The 21,308-nt window shown below is 41.0% G+C and overlaps 1 protein-coding gene across 1 annotated transcript in view; it reads right to left on the bottom strand.

The window, feature by feature from the left end:
* Nucleotides 1-16,892: 16,892 nt before the first annotated feature.
* The window catches only part of LOC115471652 (medium-chain specific acyl-CoA dehydrogenase, mitochondrial-like), a 56,231-nt gene continuing 51,815 nt past the window's right edge, over nt 16,893-21,308 (bottom strand). The window contains exon 12 of the mRNA XM_030205401.1: nt 16,893-17,458. Coding sequence (XP_030061261.1) covers nt 17,387-17,458 — 72 coding nt within the window. The 3' untranslated portion in view covers nt 16,893-17,386. The remainder of the gene's footprint in view (nt 17,459-21,308) is intronic.

Below are 21,308 nucleotides of genomic sequence, written 5' to 3'. Positions count from 1 at the left end.
CAGAGGAAGTATAATAACGGAATAACTTTTCATAGGTACAGTAATAATTTGTTAGAAAACATAATCAGTGTGTCATTTGGAAGGGCTGGTTATAGAGACACCCTAGTACTGCTATATTCATGCAGAAATTTTTTTTTTATCCTGGTAAAGGGCCACTGTCTGAAACAGACATCATCTTATGAGAATTCGATGCTCAACATTCAGAGTTTTTATCTATTTATTTCTCTGTACTTATTTATTACATTTATACCGCACATTAAACATGAATTAGGTTGAAACCTTTCCTGTGTCATGATAAAAAAAAAGATGGTTTGTGAGAGCTTGCTCCTTTTGTTTTGTGGAATGCAATGGTATATTATAAAAATGAACTTAATAATGTTTATTACTACTATTTAGAAGAGAGATATTGAGTAATGAGGACAGAGCTCCCTTCATGCAGAAGTCCAGAGTCAGTCTAAAGATACCAACATTTCCCAGTTCAGTGATGAAATAAATATATATATTTCTTCTTCAAGTCATTTTTCAATAACATTTCCTCAGTTATTACCCAAATGTGAACACAATTATAATGTTAAAGTTTTGGATGTTACTGAATTCTATTATTCTGTCTCACTATATTTCCAGTTTTGGCACAGTATAAGTCATCACTAGGACAAAATGTAAGAGAAACAGTGGACTGCATTGGGGGCTTATAGCCCATTTAGTTATGTTTATTTAAACATTTATAAACTATAAAATTGTATTTCTCTGTTTATCACCCTCCTCCCACCTACCCACACCCATCCTGTTAGAATATCAATGAAATGCTTTGATGTCCCCATGCATACCTCCTACCCACCCCCACCCTCCCACCCTGTCAGACTGTCAAAGTAATGCTTGGATGTTTCACTTATATATACTATCTGCTACCACATTTGCTTATTTCTGATCTGATGAAGAAGGGCAACCTTCGAAAGCTAATCAAGAAATGTATTAAGTTATGTCCAATAAAAAAGGTATCATCTTATTTTCTTTTCCATGTTTTATTTTGTTTGATTTCTATTGATAAGGTTTAACCACCTTGAATATAGTTTCCTAAAGCATTTTCTGAATGTGAGTCATGTTCTGCGTGTGGAAATAGATTTTATAAAAATGTGTGGATGTATATGCATATGTAAACAAGCCAATAGGAACATCTGTACTTTTATGTATAAATTATTTTTGAGTATTCAAATAACATACACTACTGTAAGGAGAAAAGATAAAAGCTAGATCCCCCACAGAACCCACTGTAAATGTTAAACAGCAAGTGATCAGAGCTTTAGGTCATAAGCAAATAAACTATTATACATTCCCCACCCCACCCCCAACCTTGCCCGATAGGTGTTCCTAAGGTCTGCATTTGGGTGGAATTATTGTATACTTGTGTATTTTATTTTATAAGATAGGCATATTACCCTCATTAGAGTTTATGCACATAGGGCCCTGTTTACAAAGGCGTACTAGCATTTTTAGTGCATGCTAAAACTAGTATGCGCTAACTGTGTAGATGCCTAAAAGAATATTATGGGCATCTACATGGTTAGCGCGTGCTAAAAATGCTAGCGTGCCTTTGTAAACAGGGTCCATAATTGCACTTTTCCTTGAATCAGGTGTAACTTAGTGTGAGAGTATTTGTGTATTGCTGGGGATTATTATAGGAGCCTCTTATATAAAAGCATCTAAACGCATATCTTGTCTTTATAAAACAGAAGCATGGGTTGATTTTTTTTTAATTAGCCCTCTGTTGTAAAATTACTTCCCAAGTATATTAATTTGGCAACACACACATTAGGCCAATATAAGCTATTGGTATCTGCAAAGGATGTTTCTCCCTTCTAGATGAGAGAGGAACTCCATACACATATTAACTGCTGCCCCAGTCTAGTGGGTAATGTGCTGTGGTGAACTAGGCAAAGTCCCTGAAATGAAGAAGTTGTACATTTATTTAATAAAACTAGATGAAATGTCTCTGAGCCTTAAATAATTGAACACAGAAATAAATTTTGTAAAAGAGAAGTGTGGGGCCCTTTTACTAAGCTATGTAAGCGTCTACGCGCTCCAAAATGGAGTTACCGTCCGGCTACTGGGTGGCTCTTGTGTTAATTTCATTTTTGGCACACACCTGATATGCGCATCCAAAAAATAATTTGTATTTTCGTATGCGCTTATTGAATGCGCGCCAGGTAGCATTTGATGCGCGCAGGTCATTACCGCCCATTTACCGCGTGAGACTTTACCACTAGATCAATAGCTGGTGGTAAGGTCTCAGACCCAAAATGGACGTAAGGCAATTTTCATTTTACTGCACGCCCATTTTCAGCAAAAAATTAAAAAAGGCGTTTTTTACAGGTGCGCTGAAAAATGATTTTGCGCCCGCCCAAAACATACGTCTACACTACCGTAGGCCATTTTTCACCGCACCTTTGTAAAAGGGCCCCTGTATTCCTTATCCCATTAGACCAGTCTCTAACAATGGATCATGTCCCTTCCTGATCAGCAGACGGAGGTAGAGAATCTGATCTTTTCCACTGACATTGCCAGTAGGAGGACTGGTGCTTGTTGGAATCCTTTACTTTTTCTGTACCTCCAGCAGATGGTAAAGTTGGATTGGTGCTGTAGATTGTGAGGTAGGCCTGATCCCCTAGGAGGAAGTCCACACCACGGCCTGTGTCTCTGTGGATGGTCTGTGGGTCTTTTGCTCCTGGGGATTCAGATCAAAGTCCTTACCTCAATGGAGCCAGGAGTACTGCTCGGTCTCCTGCCCCCTATAAGTTCTAGCTCGCTAGGCTAGCTGGCAAGGGTTCATGCAATACCTCAGCCAGTGTGGGAGAGGGATCCATCAGGCCCGTCACATTAGTGCTAGTAACCCAGAGGTAGCTATGGCTCTGTAACTGGGCAGGGGATGCGGCCTCTGAGGTGTAGCTCAGCAAATTTCTCTTTCGGGATGCCTTCTCTTTGAGGACGACTGGGAGAAGCTGGTGAAGGATCTAGGCAAGGTGAAGCCTCAGCATCTGCCAGAGCACCAGCCAAAGTAGTTGGCTTATCATGACCTCAAGACTGGGGGAGATTTTGTCAGGGTAGAAGGTATGAGAAGTCCCCCTGGGGCCACACCCTCCAGGAGTTCCACCATTGAGGGGATGGCCTGAACACTGCTGGGAAGAAGTGCAGCCTGCCCAACCCCAGCATGAGTGGCCCTTATCAGTGGATTCTAGAGATGTTAAGTCAGAGTTATGTCTTGGAATTTGCAAGACTTCCCGATGCCTTCATGGTTTCCCCTTGTGGATCCAGGTCACACTCTCATGCTTGTTGGACCTAGGAGCTGAGGAGCCGGTTCCCCTCCTGGAAAAGGGAATGGGCTTAAACTTCATTTATTTTATGGTCTCAGGGTTACTCCTTCTTCATTTTAGATCTAAAGGGTGTCAACATGGCCCCACAGGTCCCTTTTCATATAGAAACCCAGCAGTCTGACATTACTGCGGTTAAGCAAGACAAACTTCTCACCTTAGACCTTGCAGAGACTTGTCTGCATATTCCCATTCTGAAATCGCACAAGCGTTTCCTCTAGTTGTGCATGTTGGGCAACCACTTTTCAATTCAGAGCAATGCCCTTTGGGTTGGCTATAGTGCTTCAGACCTTTTACAGGGTCACGGTGGTGACAGCGACCTTTCTTTGCACAGTGGGATCAAGTCCCACCTTGTCTGGACAACTGGCTCAGCCGAGCAAGTTCAGGAGTCCAAGTAGACGACAACTTTGGTCATTGCACTGCTAGAACATCTCAGATGGGTAGTGAATTATTCCAGGAGCCAGTTAAACCCTTCCCAGGTCATAGAATACTTGTGGATTCACATTGAGACATACAAAGGCATGATCTTCTTCCCAAAGAGGATCTGCAAGCTTCAGGCCCACAACATGAATTTCTGTGCACAACTGGCTACCAGAGCATTCTTTTTCAAGTCATGACAAAGATCAATCAGGTCTAATCTGAGTTCAGATAGTTGTAGAAGCATAGCTCAATTAACACTATTACCACAGGTGGATTACTGCAATTTCAGTTAAATTATAAAGAAAATTGCAGTTATTGCAGAACACAGCTGCTAGACTGATATTTGGACTGAAGAGTTTTGGATTGTAGTTAAAGGTATTATAAATGATTCTCGAACCAAGATGGCGCTGACGTGAGACGTTACCCCAGACTTACCAGGAAACGCTCCAGCAGAGAATCCCGAGAGGTGTCCGAATACCCAAGATATGGGGAAGCGGAGAGGAAAGGTGAGGGAGGCTCCTGTTACCCCCGCCGAAATCCCCCTCTCGAGGCAGACGAAGCTGGAAAATTTCGGAGTAACGCTGGGACCTCGAATGACTTCATCTCCTGCTATCAGACCGGCTTCAATCGACTCGGTCAGCAGCGCAGACGGAGCTTCTCTCAGCCCCAACGTACGTACGGCACCTCCTCAACCAGGAAGTGAGCGAGAGGGTTGTGCCTTGGCGGTTCCCATGCCCGAAGTGTAGAGGACCCACAAGGAAGGGAGCCCAACCGAACGCGATGGAAGCAAGGGTTATCTGGTAGGACAGAGACTTAAAAATTTTTCTTCTGCGTTGAGCGATGGCCTGAAACAGATAACCAATGCCCCCCTTCCTGATTTGAGTGTAGTAGTTGCAAAACCAGCCGTTGTGACAATGGAGTCACTATGGGACCTAACTTTTTCAATGCATTCTTCACTACAAGCTGTTTTGGTTAAAAATGTAGGAGAAATTAAGCTATTAGCTGAAGCTCTATCAGTCCAAGAGCAGATTAATGCCCACCAGTTGTCTATGACTCAAGAATTTGAAGAAAAATTTCAGAGACTGGAGAAACTGAATAAAGCTAAAATTAAGGATAGTAATTTTACTAAACGGAAAATGGAATATCTAGAGAATCAACAGCGACGGCTTAATTTGCGGCTTATCAACTTCCCCAGATCTCCTATTATTTCGGCTATTGATATGGTTAAAAAGTATTTGATGGAAGTCCTAGGGATGCCGGGTGAGTCTCTGCCACCCATAACAAGGGTAATTTACCTTCAGACGTTAACACCTAAATCTGGAAGTAATCAGGCTGTTGTGGATGAAGGAATGAACTTGACGTCCTTTTTAGAGTCTTCCTTAGAGGTGGTTACCCAAAGGACAACAGCAGTGGTAACATTTGCACTTGAGATGGACAGAGAAGTGGTCTTAAAATTATTTTTCAAACATTTAGACTCATTGTTTTTTGGATCTAAAGTTAGAATTTTTTCCGGATCTCGCAAGAGAGACCCAAAGTAGACGCAAGGCCTTTTTGGCATTGCGGTAAAGAGCTTTAAATATTGGGGTAACTTTTACTCTTAAATTTCCTTGTGTATATCGGTTTGTTTACCAACAGAATAACTACCAGTTCTTTGATTCAAAACAATTTGAGGAATTTGTCTGTTCCAAGGAAGTTCAGAATGTAATTGTGAAAGTTTAGGTGCTCACACGGTCGCTGTAAGATAGGCTGAGAATATCACTCGAGTTTGTAATGTTCTGATTGTTAATTACTTTAATTGGTAACTATGTTAAATATATATCTTGGTTCCATTTATGTATTTCCCATATGGGGGTCGAAAATGTATGATTTATTACCTTAAGTGAGACAAAGTTTTTTTTATTTGTCTCAAAATAATGATTTGGGTTTTGCTGTTTATTGTTTTTGCATACTTCTTGGGTAAGTTGTATATATTTGAAATTATAATAAAGTATAAATAAAAAAAAAAGGTATTATAAATGTGTACAATAATATTATTTGGCAGATCCCCTTTTTCTGTTTGGGGTTTCCGTTAGCTGTTAATCTGCCTTGAATCCATGATGATATAGGTGGAATACAAATCCTTTATAGAATAATATAGTATCACCTGCAGCTTCCAGGGTCGATGGCAGGGATCATATAAGTGGTGGCTAGGGCAAGGGAGCACATGAGACTATTGCAAAAAGCCTTGGTCTCCAAGTGGGCTCTCATCCCAGGATTTCAGAGTCCCCTTGCCACTCTCTCCAACCTTACTGGAGGTGTCGCCCTAGTGGAAAAATTCTGCATAGATGGCTGGGGGGAGGGGTTCAGTTGGACCCCTTCACAACAGATGCCAGCCTGGTGGGCTTGAGTGTGCGCTGCAAGGGCAAGATAGTGTAGGGCAATTGGTCTTTGAACAAGGCACTTTGGCCTATCAGTCATCTAGAGACCTGAGCCATCCACGACTCTCAGGTTTTTCTTCACAAGCCTGGTGAGGAACACTTTCCGGGTGATGTTGGACTATGCCATCACAGTAGCTTATATCAAAAAGCAGGAGGGGACAAGGAGTACAATGGTGACTAGGGGGTGTGTCGCTGTGTCATTGGGTGTCAAACAAGTTGTTAGCTCACTCAGCAGTACACATGGTTCAGAGAATGTGCAGGCCAGATCCAGAGGAATGGGAGCTGGCTGCGGAAGGGTTCAGTCTCATTGTGGATTGTTGGGGGGTTTCTTGTTGTGATCTGATGGTATTGGGATGGAAAGAGAAATGTGAGTTGTTTTTCAACCACAGAAGGGATGAAGTACTTGTGGGAATTGAGGGGCTCCCTGTGGGGGTCACTTCCACCAGCACATTTATTGTGCTCCCCCTTGGCAAGGCATCCCATGCTGGGGATTTTAGTGGCACTGGATTGGTTGTGATGCCTATGGCCCCCTTCTTGCTTTACCAAGGACCTCAGAGATCCTCTGACTGGGTTCTAGCTCCTTTCTCAGTTATAGCTTGGTCCTTGAGAGGCATCGAGTGAAGAAAAAAGGTTGCTCATCATTGGTTGTTGAGACTTTATTACAGTCCCTGAGACACTTCACCTCTATAGGTTACATACACATTTGGAGACTGAGAGCTGGTGCTCTGAGAGACATGCTTTATACTGTGGAAGGTGCCATGCCTGTTATTTTGGCCTTTCAACAGCATGGTTTAGCTCTTAAAAACATAAGAATTCCTAAAAGTGAGGAAAAGTGTTAACTATAGCTACAAATGCACTTGTGTCAATTGTGTAAAAATTGGGGGGGGGGGGGGGGGGGGGAAAGACCTCAGATGCCTGTGCCTCTCATTACGCTGTATACTTTGTGGTACAGCGATTACGTCACAGTGCTGGCTTCAATCATAGGTCGTAAAAAAACCCCAACAATTCAATTTTTAATTCCCCGAGTGTGAGTGGTTTCCTACTGTACCTAATATCAAGATGAACTGACAGTGAGAAGTGCTGGAGGTGTTGGTGGAGTGTCACCAGACTGAAGAAACAATGCTGACTTTGGTTCACCCCAATCCTCTTCCACTGGAGCACTGGAAAATTCCATTACAAGGAGGAAGGGACTTACCCAGTTGGAACAGTACAAACACAAGAGCTGGATTGTGACTTGAGTTTACTTATGTGAGAGTGTCATCTGCTGAACTTGACAGCACTTTAAAGGAGGTCTGGGGAGATTTTGAGGTAAATAGAATTTCCCCATCTGTGCAAACAGGTTGTGTGAACCCACTATAACACTTCATCTGCAAACATGCTCATGAAGTAAACCCAAAACAAAAAGTAAACTCATAGAAATTGGAAAGGGCCATTGAAGTACTTAATTTACAGGTGAAGTCTTCCCATGCAACATATTGTTTTAAATATTTATCAAAATAGAATAAAAATGTAACAAAAGTGCTTTTCAGCTTTCATATAGAAAAGCTATAAATGACTGGCTTAAATTCCTAAGCCAAACATATATAGAAGAAAGATGAATTGAGTATTTAATAGTTATTTATGCAGAATCCAACTAGGACATATTTGTATGGTATTTGTGCTGTCTGAATTTAATATTAATTCTCCTGTCTTTTTCTAGGATGCCCCGTTGAGTGTGGAAGGTTCAGGGCAGATGTCCCTGAAATTTTACCAAAAAATAAATCATATTGGCTTTTCTCAAATGATGGTCCACACCATCCAAGGGATGCAGTCAAGGTCAATGTGAATTTGGCTGATAAGCAAGAGCAGCAAATATGCCAGGAAAAGTTGGCAGAGAAACTTGTAGAAGAGATAAATAGGTATGAATACCTGCCAGAGAGGCAAAAAAAAAAACAAAAAAACAGTCAGAGATGGGCAGTTTTTTTTTTTTTACATTTTAAATTTATGTAATTTACATATTACAATATATGCTTGTACAGAAAAATAAGGATACAAACTACTATCAATGAAATTACATATAAGAAAAAGAAATACCTCATTAGCCTATATCAAGTCAATAATAGGATGATAAACAGGACAGAAAATAGAGAAAAATAATTTAACAGTAAACAAAGACTGTGGTCCCACATGCATTCTAAGATGTACACAGTCACAGCAGAAAGTCTTCTCCACGTGTTAAGGTGTCCATGTAAGGCTCTGCACGTGGAAGAACATTCATTCCCAGAGCGAAATGGCTGTTAGGAGGGAGCCAAATTATAACTTGGCTGACAGTGAACTGCTAGTCCGCCTCTGCCTAAGGCATAAAAGATGCTTCTTCAAAGTGCTGCACCACCTGCCCCCCAGGAGTGTATGCATAAAGACCTGGACCCTTGTAAGAGACACCCTGGAAAGGTAAGTGTTCAGCAATGGCAGCCTCCCTACCAGCACTGGACATGAGCACTGGGGTCCCCCTCCTGTTGCAGCACATGTAAGAGCTCCCTCACCAATCCCAGCTCTTATTGAATTCCTTCATTCAAGTGTAAAGTGTGTGTGTGTGTGTGTGTGTCCACACCCATAAATATAATCAATGTCCCAGAAAATATAGGTACCAACCCTTGAACCACCGATGTACAGTAGCCATGACGAACTGCACATACATCCTGACCTGCTCACACCTCCCTAAAGGACATGTAAATGAACACCGGCTGTCACTCACTGCCCATTCCCACATCCCTGTGCACATGCTACACAGAAAGTGCACTCTCGGTCCCCATGTCCACCTCACCTACTACCTATGCTTATGTAATGCCCCCACCACCACCACCACCACCACCACCACCACTGCACAATTTGGCTTCCAAAGGAATCATGTCTATGAAGGCAAGAAGGGCAATTCCCTGACCCCTGGTGTCCAAACTTGTATTTTGTAGGTATTTTGGCATAATGCAGGAGACAGAATCTCTCAGGCACTGGTACTGGCGCATCCGGTGTGAGAACCCAGACATGATCCAGCATGATCCAGCACCCTTATAACATCTCTGTCCTAGCTCAAAGCCTGAGGTTGCAACTACCCTCCCTCGAGTGTGTTTGCAAACCCCACGTGTTGTCCCAAACTCCCCACCTATGATGAGGGAAGGAGGAACCCCTTGTTTACAATCCAACAGCCACCAAAAACTCACATTAAAACCTCTACAGCAGGGGACATCAAAAGCATTACCATTTCAGTGTTTTTTGCATTACCCCTTCTCAGATCCATGTCCCCTATTATAGTGGATCAGGGTGGCTAACTTCACAATCTCTGCAAAGGTCAAGGAAAGCAAAAAGGTACAGCAAAGGAGACAAAGAGGATGATGACAAAACAACTCTAATGGACTCAAAGAGTTCACATCAAAAGTTTATTGCTAAAACCTGGACTCGACACGAGTCGTGTTTCAGCCTGCCTCAGGAGTCCGTAAATAATGCAAAACACATACACAGTATAAAACACTGGCATGGCAACAAACCTTAAAATTAATCCAACATTGGCATGAGATGTGGAAAGTTCACCTTGATATCAGGAGGTAGTTATTGTTTTGATAATATGATGCAATGTGGTGATATGTCTCCCTCTTGATGCGATTTGTTATCACTTTAAATTCTTGTCAATAAAAATTTAAAGTTAAAAAAAATTGTACACTTTGGGGATCTTGCCAGGTACTTGTGACCTGGATTGGCCACTGTTGGAAACAGGATGCTGGACTTGATGGACCTTCGGTCTGTCCCAGAATGGCAATACTTATGTACTTATGACTTGAGCCTCATGGACCAAAGAAGGGAGAACTTGAGCTAGTCTATTAGTCAGTACTTTTGTCAGTAATTTAGTTTCAAAAATCAATGAGATTAGTCGATTGGACGCTGGGAGTACGGGATCTTTTCCTGGTTTGGGCAAGACTAGTATCTGAGCAAGGTTTAAATCGTCCAGTAACCCCTGAGATACAATCAATCATTTTTCATAGCAGTCAGAAACAGAAGACTGTTGTGTCCCCCGATAATTTATAGAATTCGGCTCTGAACCATCAGAACCTGGGGCCTTCAGAAGGGGACTCTGCTTTAATCACCCAAGCTACCTCTTCCTGGAGTAGCCTAGTGGTTAGTGCAGTAGACTTTGATCCTTTGATCCTGGAGAATTGGGTTTGATTCCCACTGCAGCTCCTTGTGACTGCGGGCAAGTCACTTAACCCTCCATTGCCCCAGGTACAAAATATGTACCTGTATATATGTAAACAGCTTTGAATGTAGTTGCAAAATACCACAGAAAAGTGGTATATCAAGTCCCATTTCCCTTTCACTGGAGAGTTAAAAAATGTCTTATCTGCTGGGGTCAATAGAGGAAGCTCTAAATCATCCAAGTACATGGCACCATGAAGTCCATCTTCTATAGGCTAGACATATATCTGCATAGTATTCCTTCTCGCTGTATTCTCGAGTCCTACGATTCTCCTAGGGCCTTTATGGGATCGGATCAACTTAGACAGCAACTTGCCCCCTTTGTTGCCATGTTTATAGAGTTTGTTATTTATAAGAAGAAAGGGACTTCTTGGCTCACTGGTGTAGCAGTTTGTTAATGTGGTCTGTAAAGTCCATACAGTTTGTTAAGTTCAGTGGCATTAGATCCTTAAGTTTGGCATGCCTAGCATATCTGTTTTTCTAATAGTATAATTTCTTTTGTCTCTAGATTTTTTTTTAAACAAGAATAGCTTAAAATATCCCCTCATAGGACTGTTTTTGCTGTTTCCCAAAAAAAGAACGGGGTAATTTTTATGGTCCGAGTTAGTGGTGCTATAATTCTGCTAACGTTTTTATGATATAGGCATGAAAACGTTCATGCTCTTATATCTTGCAGGAGTCGATCTCTGCTCTCTGGAAAGGGATCATTAAACTATTAGAAAGCAGTAGGTAGTCTGTATGTGATTATGCAAGGGCCCCGGAAAGATGGGTATAATCCTTGTCAGATGGATGCAAAATCCTCCAAATATCTAGAAGATCCAGGAGATGACATATCTGAGGAAGCCCCCTATTGAGATTCAATTTGTCTTGGCAGGGATTATGGGATTTATCAATAGTAGGGTCCCATACTCCATTAAAGTATCCACCCAGAATAATAGGTGTATTCCCAAAGTGCAACAAGCTGTTACTCAAGCATGATAACATTTTGTTGTTATATTGATTGGGGGCATAAACCTTACACAATACCAGCAACTGCCTCTCAAGAATAATTTGTCACATAACAAAATGGCCCTTTGTATTTTCCTGGATCTTTTCTATCTATCTGAGTTACCTGATCCTTACCCAACAGTATGGCAACACATCTTTTTTTGCTCTGGCTTTAGTAGCAATACAATCCCACATTCACCATGTCTGCAACTTCTTATGTTCCACAGTATTTAGGTGTCTCCTATAGTAAAGATACATCTGCCCAATGCCTTTGTAAAGTTTGTAACATTTTTTGAGTGCTCTACTGGGGAGGATATGCCCTCCACATTCCAAGAAATCAATCTGACCATTGTGACAAATTAAATCACAGACTACACACACTCGAAAATTCCCAATAAATATCAGAGGGGTAACGTCCCAGCCACCAGCCTCTCTTGAAATGGATACAGTCCATCAGACCTGTCCTCACATCAAATTCTCAGACATAAATCTCCAACTCTTGTTTTAAACCAGTTCTCTTTTCTTTATCTCCCATCCCCATCCACACTTTGGAACTTAAACCCCTTAAGTTAACCCCTTGGAACTTAACTCAGATCATCTCAGGGTAACACCCATGCTGAGTAACCACTTGTGTGGTTGCATGACCCTGCTTAGTTCGTCAACCAGGGTGTTGGATTTTCCCCACCAGGTATATGGCCCTGAGAACCATCCTGTTCTGGACAATGGATGATCTCCTGTCACATAGGGTATGATCTGGTACTTCCCTGCCTGTTGGTGTAAGAAAGCACAAAGGCAGACGGTCTGCAAACTCCAAGATGGAAAACAAATAAAGCAGATCGTGTAAAAGTAAAATGTAATTTATTTAAACAGTATATCAATACTCATGTAAATACAAACAGCCCGACACAGGCCGTGTTTCGCCCAACTGGGCTGCTTCAGGGGCTATGAAAAGATAAAATATATATAGTCTGTTATAATATTACACATGTAGATAACATATATACTATATACTATATATATATATATATATATATACATATACATATACATGTATATACACACACAACAATTATATCGTACATATATAAATTAGAAATGAATTAAAAATAATACATCATCTAAAATTATATTAAATGTTAATCAATCAGAGATCAAAAAGAATAAAAGGAACAGCTGACGCTTAAAATTAAAAATTGTGAATTAAAATATCTCATATACATATATAATGATGATGGACAAACATAGACTAAGACACCCACCTATACAAGGGTCCTTTATTGCCAAATACTAGGCAGACGGAGCAAGTCCTGTCAATAGCTATAAAAATAAAGAAGTTCCTATGAATTAAAAGAGCTTATCCACTACTGAAATAAGGCAAACTGAAATCAAAAAATTGATCTGAACTCACATTTAAAGACAGAGATACGTGACTGTGATACTGGCTCTATGTAAGTAAACACTTTTTTACTCTAGCGGTTTCAATGGTGAGCAAAAAATATATAGGACGCTTGACGAATACAAGTTTAAAGGAAAGTGTCCGTAGTTCTGGCTTAATACAAACAGTATTTTGTTCTCACCCTTTTTAATGGCTAGCATGACAGATATAAATTTAGAGAAACGTGACGACAGCACTGGCTTTATATAAACTGCACTTCTGTTCTAGTTATTTGTATACAAGTAACATTTTTATTTTCGCGCGTTTTTCAATGACAAACACGATATATAAACATAGTACTGGCTTTTTGGAAGCAGTCTTTCTTCAGAAACGTGACGACAGCACTGGCTTTATATAAGCTGCACTTCTGTTCTAGTTTTCTGTATACAAGTAGCATTTTTATTTTCGCGCGTTTTTCAACGGCAAACACGATACACAAACATAGTACTGGCTTTTTGAAAGCAGTCTTTCTTCAATGGCGAGCAGAACCAAGTAAAAGAAATATAACCGTGATATTGGCACTTCCGCTCTAGCATTTTCTTGATGATAAGCACGATAAGATGCCACCATTGATTCTCCAATAAGCAGTACCCATTATATATCACACTATCATTCCTTTTTCTATTAGGTCAGCGGATTATTATACATTGGAATCTCTGATCGAGCTGTTTTTTTCCAAACCAATTCTTCATATATGTGAGTTCAGATCAATTTTTTGATTTCAGTTTGCCTTATTTCAGTAGTGGATAAGCTCTTTTAATTCATAGGAACTTCTTTATTTTTATAGCTATTGACAGGACTTGCTCCGTCTGCCTAGTATTTGGCAATAAAGGACCCTTGTATAGGTGGGTGTCTTAGTCTATGTTTGTCCATCATCATTATATATGTATATGAGATATTTTAATTCACAATTTTTAATTTTAAGCGTCAGCTGTTCCTTTTATTCTTTTTGATCTCTGATTGATTAACATTTAATATAATTTTAGATGATGTATTATTTTTAATTCATTTCTAATTTATATATGTACGATATAATTGTTGTGTGTGTATATACATGTATATGTATATATATATATATAGTATATATGTTATCTACATGTGTAATATTATAACAGACTATATATATATTTTATCTTTTCATAGCCCCTGAAGCAGCCCAGTTGGGCGAAACACGGCCTGTGTCGGGCTGTTTGTATTTACATGAGTATTGATATACTGTTTAAATAAATTACATTTTACTTTTACACGATCTGCTTTTTTTGTTTTCCTGCCTGTTGGTGTAATACAGTGCAACCTGATTGTCTATTTGAATGAGTACAATTTGGTTGAACAATCTCTGAAAGCCTTTACAGCATTCCAGATTGCTCACAGCTCCAGAAGGTTGATCTGAAGACGAGTCTCCTGCATAAAGAATGACATGGGGATGGGGACAGAGCCTGTGGACACGGGATGGGGACAAACTTTGTCCCAGTGTCACTTTCTACTTTGAAGCCTTTTAATGAACTGGAGTGTTATTTATGTTTGTTTGATTGATTTATTTTTTTTGGAAAAACAAGCAAACATGCTGGCCACAGCTAGTAAAATTTGCATGTAGGATCCTGTACATCTTGCTACCAGCACATCTTCTAAGACATCTTCTATTGCAGGAGGGACTGTGGAAGACAGGAGAGCTAGACTGAATCCTAAGATTGTTGATGACTCCTTATTCATCTACAGATTAAAAAAAATCATAACAGTGCTTCATAGGGCATATTTCTCCCCTCTAGGGTATACAGAATGGGTTGTATTTTGCACCCCTGGATATTTTAACAAGGTGGATTAGGATTCCTTGGGGTAGTAGAAGTCAGCTATTGTTCGGGTTGGAAGGGTAGCAGGTGGTGGTGGTGGGAGGGTTTATTATAGCTGTTCATTGTTGTTTTCTACTTGTAATTTATACACAACAGTTGCATAGCATATTGTTCCTTTTTGTACTTTAATAAAAAGATTTAAATATAAATTCATAAGTGTTCAAGGCTTCTGCAGATGAGAACAGAGTCCACAGGGATGGAGTGGGGACAGAGACAGGGCCTGTGGGGAGGAGACAGAACCCACGGGGACAGGATGAGGATAGATTTTATCTCCATGTCATTCTCTACTCCCGAGCTGACCAAGCACCCTGAGTGTGAAGCCCATCCAAGTGAGCTCCCCAACCCAGGCAGAAAGCAGCTGTCATCAGCTGAGGACTGCCCTCCAAGAGCATCTTGTTTCAGTCCTCAGCATAAGGAGGTACTTGCAAAGGAACTGTCCACCCTTCTAAGGGCCCACGCGGCTGAGATTGTTACCAAGGGAAGAAGGGAGTGATTCTATTCCAGGTACTTCCTTGTTATAAAACAGGGGCAATGCATCCCATCCTAGACCTGAGGGCCCTGAACAAATTCCTGGTCAAGGAAAAGTTCAGGATGGTTTCCTTGGGCACCCTTCTCCCAATGATTCAGGAAAAAGATTAGCTATATTCTCTAGACTTAAAAAGGATGCCTACACTCACATCCTGATATTTCCAGGCCATAGGAAGTATCTCGCATTTCAGGTAGGAACACATCACTTCCACATGTTGCCATTTGGTCTCACATCAGCTACCAGGTTTTTCACCAAGAGGCAGATGCATCAAGCAAACGTTAAAAAATCTAAATCGTTAAAGTCCCTAACGATTTTTAAAAAACGAAGAATGCACCAAAACAACAAGTCACACATGCTCGGATCGGTATTGAAATGGAGGGGGGGAGCGGCAGCCACGACCAAAGGGGGGGGGGGCAGCGGGGCAGGGCACGGGACTGGAGCATGGCGGGAGGCAGAGCTAGTGTGGGAGAAGACACAGGAAGGGAGGAGGGCCGGCCCGGGGCTGCTAAAATTTGAGTTTTCTCGTGCGGGGGGGACAAGGACGGCCATACAGGACGCTCCTCACGAGCACCTTTGCCCCCTCCTGATTTTTTTTTTTTCTTTTGGTGCTGAGGGAGAGGAAAGCAGCAGCGACCTGGGGCGTCAATAAAGGACGCCCCTGACGCGCTTTTTTGCCCCCCTAGTTATTTTTTTAAATGCATTTCACTTTTAAACTTGTAGCTGATAGCCCTAACGAGAGGTACAGACCTCTTGTTAGATTTCCTGCCTTTTTCCTGCGTAAAGGCAATCGGAAAAAGTTAGTGCATCTCGTTTCAATGGGGTTTTTACACTAATTGCTCATCTCCATTCCGTTTTCGTTAGCTGCTAGCTTCCTCGGTAAAAGCCCTTTGATGCATGCAACGGATCAAAATTTCCTCCTTGGAGGGTCATTAAAGGCTCATTAAGCTTTAGTGCATCTGCCTCCAAGTGTCTAGCGATAGTTGCAGGGTCGCTACGCAGATTGAGAGTCAATGTGTTTCTGTACCTGGACAATTGGCTGTTTAAGAGAGCATGTCAATGGGCGGTGCTCAAAAGTCCACGCAGAGAACTGCAGGCACTAGAGCTACTAGGGTTTGTTTTAAACTACTCCCAAGTCCCATCTGGTCCTGGTTCAGCAATTGAGTTCATTGGAGCCCTACTACACATTTATTTATTTGCACGTGGCCAGGTGCAAGTGGGTCTGAGCAGTGATGGGTGCTAGGCATTTTGTGACTGCTTCTGATATATGTTAGAGGTATGTTATTGAAAGAGGTACTTTTTACTGCATTTTGTAGTCTTATTTGAGAATTTGAACTGATGTTACATAATAACTGTCAGTCAGATTGGGGGGGGGGGGGGGGTCTCTTTCTTGAGCGATCCCAAGTACTGTTTATTGGGTTTGGGAAATAAAAGGGGATTAAAGTGGCAAAAGTGCTTAAGAAAGATGTGCCTATCTGTGGCCAAAAGTGTTAAGAAGTGAGGGGGGATAATAGGCTATAGAGGGTATGATGAAGCAGCGCAGTATACCCTTGCAAACTGGGGTTTGTTGAGGGGGAATTGAGGGCTTTTGGAAACAGGGGTTCTGTTATACAGGTTTTTGGAATTTATGTTATTCTTATGGTACGTTTACAAAAAAATCAACAACGAAAAAACCCTTCAGGGGTTTAGACAGTTTATTATTTTATATTTACAAAAATACAATTTACCTCATTCATAATTTTTCTGTTGCCTAATACTACATTTATATTGATAGGATCTTCTCTACTTGCTGTAAGAGGGTGACTGCCTCAAGACACTAAGGCCAAGGTCAGTTTATTGTTGACATTTCAACATTCAGAAACCTCAGGAAGATTCAAATAACTACCTAATCCTCCTACAGACCTCATCTTAGATTTCATTGATATTAGACATTAAAAAAAACCCTGGAACATAACTGTATCAAAGTTTAATAGCAGCAAAGTAGATATAACCTACTTATCAAAATGGTGCTTTAAGAAATACCGCACTGCATATATCAAAATTAAAAAAACAAACCCCACTACTGTATAAGATTTTATTAGAAAAAAACATTGCTCACTCATGCAGGGTGGCTTACAATATTTAATTATACTCTGATAAATGCAAAAATAAGGATTTAAAAGCCCCTAATCTTTAAACCTGGAAAGGTGTTCACGAGCTACGATCATCCTTTGAATCTGGGCAGTACCTTCATAGATCTGAAAAAGAAGAATAAAAAACACTCAGAAACCAAAAACTGATTGCTGGAAAGAAGTGTGAAATGTTTTAGAAACTATAATTTCTCCTTCAAAGTACATATCTGTGTTTTTCTACTTAACTGCAGCTTTAGTTCAGTTTTCCACACAGTCTATATAGAGTATCTTGGCATTTTTGCTTACAGGATAGATTTCCACTTTACATTAAATGAACAGGGCTCTGAAGTCAGTTAATACAGAAGTCCATAAGTAAATACAGCTCCAAGTTAATTCACATATTTTACAAAGTGTTTTAAGGTGAAATTTGGTCTTACCTGGTAAATTTACTTCCTTGATTTCTGCTAGACCAGTCCAGACCAATGGGTTATGTATGTTGCCTTACCAACAGATGGAGACAGAGAACCTGAATGCTTTCAGTGACATCACCAGCATAAGGAGTAGTACAGACCAAACTAGTAAGCTAATGCCAAAGCAACTATTTAACAAACAAAAACTAAAAAAATGATAAAAGAACCCTCCAAGGGAAATCTCTGTAAATTTAGTAATTATGAACAAGCGATAGTCAAAGCAGTAAGAGAAAAGAAAGTAGGCAAATACTTCAAGCAACTCCCCAAATACTGCAGTCTTCCTGGGTGGGCCCTGGATTAGTCTAGCAGGAATTAAAGAAACAAAAAGTTATAAAGAACCTTCTTTTTCATCTTGTTAAGATTATTCCAGACCAATGGGATACACAAAAAGCTCTACCCTTAAGGAGTAAGCCAAGACTCTTGCAACACTTCTCTACCAAAGGCCCTATCACTCTTGGCCCAGATACTAGTAGTGTTTCACAAAGGAGTTGGCAGACTGGATGGACTGTGTGGGTCTTTTCCTGTCCTCATTTCATTCATTTACTGTGTACGGAGTGCAAACATCCTCTGGAGCCACCACCCGGGCCTCCAGTCAAGAGATTGCTTGTTGAATGAACCTGGAGCCCTTCAGGTACTGGCTTCCTATTTAGTATATATACTGCTTCTAATCACTGCCTTAATCCAGCATGCTAAAAAAGAGGGGGCGGTCACATCTCTCTTACATGATCCAATAAAAATGACAGAGCTGTTCATATGTCTGAAAGAAGTTCATCACCTCCAGATAAGTGTTCGAGCACTCAGCACTCCATAAGCTGATGTGCAGTGCTGGCCATACTTCAAAAAAAGCTAGCAATTTCTATGTGGAAGGGAGAATCCATGTTAGGTATTACGCAAGTAGAGAGCTGGAAGCAAAGGATAAAGTAAGGATCCCTAAAAGAAAGGGTGCACAACTCAGAACTGCTGTGCTGAGCAAATAGCCACAAGCATATGGGGTCAATAATCAATGGGATCTTGCCCAGCACGTTGGGAAAGTCTGTTAGCACAGGTCATGAAGGAGCTGCCAGTTATTCAAAGTTGTTAAATCGCAAGAGGATTGTGAAAAATTCCTAAAACTTGCAAGAGGACCTTACAAGATTGGGCATCTAAGTGGCAGATGACATTTAATGTGAGCAAGTGCAAAGTGATGCATGCGGGAAAGAGGAGTCCACATCAGGAGTCACTGCTCAGGAAAAGGATTCAGGTGTCACTGTTAATGATATGTTGAAACCTTCTGCTCAGTGTGCAGCAGTGGCTAAGAAAGCAAATGGAATGTTAGGAATTATTAGGAAAGATTGGAAAACAAAAATGAGACTATTATAATGCTTTTGTATCGCTCCATGGTGTGACTGCACCTTGAATACTGTGTTAACTTTTACCCACCAATCGGTTAAGGTATGGAATAGCTTAACTAATTTATGATGGCTGAAGGAGGAGGTGCTACATCAGAAATTAAGTCAAGAAGTTTAGGTAAATAGCTATCTAAAGAGGAACCTGCTGATCTAAAAGACTTCAAGACAGAACAGACATCCCTCTCCCACTGACTCAAACCCTGTTCACACTGGCTGATAAACCAGCAGCTGACCTGCAACAAAAAGGTGTAGCCTGAAATGTACCAACCAATTTGTTCAATACTGGCCTAAAAAAAACCCAAACAAACAAAAAACAACAACAAAAGTTGTCTGCTGATTATGGTGTGAGCAGTTCAAGAAGACTATGCTTCTGAGTCAAAGACCTTACAGTCTATAAAAGTTGTTAGGTTTATTCACTGCAGCTTGAATCTTAACTTTTTGGTAAACTATCCCCCTTTCCTTCAAAATCACCACTTTATACTCCTCTAATTTATGTAAGAATCCCTCAATTCATCGTCCCTACTGTTGTGTCACTGACGAACTGCTGAAAGCCAGATGAAAACCATGTCTTTACAGAAGTACTATGCCCTAGAAGGACCAATCTGGCTGGGGCAGTTAATATATCATGCAGTGCAGAATTCTAATGCTGAACTGATAGTTCTTGCAATTCAGAACATGCAGTTCAAACAGAGGCCGAACTAGCCTTAACACTTTCCTATCAGAAGCCTGCATCACAACAAAGAGAAACTGCAAAGCCAACTGGAGAAAACAATGGTTAATCCAAAGAACAGGTTCCACCTTCAGTTGGACATTTGACAACCAATGTGATATAAGTCTAAAATATGCCCAGCAGAATGGGTAGCCTGCCTTACAGAACATGATCATATACATTAGTCAGCCCCAAAGGTAAATTTGAATCCCCTATATTCAATAGTTTGGTAGAATCTACAGGTTGTGCAACAATACTATTCAACAAAAGAGAACGATCATGCTGCAACATAGCAGGCAGACAATAACCCAGACATATGAAGCGTGCATCATTTCCTCCCTACAACTATTTTCTTTTAATCCGTTCTTAATCCACAACAGGACATTATCTCTGCTCTCTAATTTCCTCAGCAGTTGTTTATGTGGTACTTTGCCAAATGCCTTCTGAAAATCCAGATACACAATATCAACTGGCTCACCTTTACCCACATGTTTATTCACCCCTTCAAAGAAATGCGATTGGTGAGGCAAGATTTCCCTTGACTAAATCCATGTTGGCTTTGTCCCATTAATCTATCTACACCTATGTATAATTTTGGTAAATTTTCCCCTCCATAATAGCCTCTTTTGCCTCTATCATTTTGCCCAGCACAAACATCAGGCTCACAGGTATATAATTTTCCGGGTCATCTCTGGAACCCCTTTAAAAATTGGGGTTACATTGGCCATCCTTCAAACATAAATTACAAATTACTAATAACAAATCTGCAATTTCATATATTATTTCTAAACATAAAAATAAATCTGCAATTTCATTTTTTAGTTCTATCAGTATTCTGAGAAGTATACCCATAGGCGCCCCGTATAAGAAGCTTAACCTGAACCATGACCTTCCCTGCCTGCCAGACCCACGTCCTCTCTCCTCCCATGCACCCCTGGTTCTTCAACAGTTTGCCTCCCTCCCGTTGCACTGCTGCTATTGGACCTGCGCTCATAAACAATGATAGAATAGCGCAGGATCCGGCTCTCTGAAGTGCTGCTAGCGCTTCTTATGCCGGTCCAGGAAGTTTACATCAGAAGAGGCAGAACCGTCACAGGAAGCACTAGCGATGCTGTAGAGTCGGGTACTGCGCTCTTCTATCATTGCTTATTAGCGCGGGACCGGTGGCAGAGGTACAAGAAGAAGGAAGAATGAAACTGTGCTGCAGGGTGGCAGTGAATAGGTAGGGAGGGAAAAAGAAAAGAAGCATGACTGGATGGGTGAGGGTGGGGGAGATAGAGAAAGTGTGGTGCAATACAGGATAAAAGTGGGGGAGGGGGAGAAAGAGTCTATGGGCTGGAGAGTATCAGACAGTGGATAGAGGAAATTCTGCATAGGAGGGAGTGAGATAGAAATAGGGGCAATGCTGG

Source organism: Microcaecilia unicolor, chromosome 6, assembly GCF_901765095.1.
Source record: "Microcaecilia unicolor chromosome 6, aMicUni1.1, whole genome shotgun sequence".
NCBI lineage: Eukaryota > Metazoa > Chordata > Amphibia > Gymnophiona > Siphonopidae > Microcaecilia > Microcaecilia unicolor.
The sequence above is the reverse complement of the archived record's forward strand: the minus strand, read 5'-3'. Positions and strand labels throughout refer to the sequence as shown.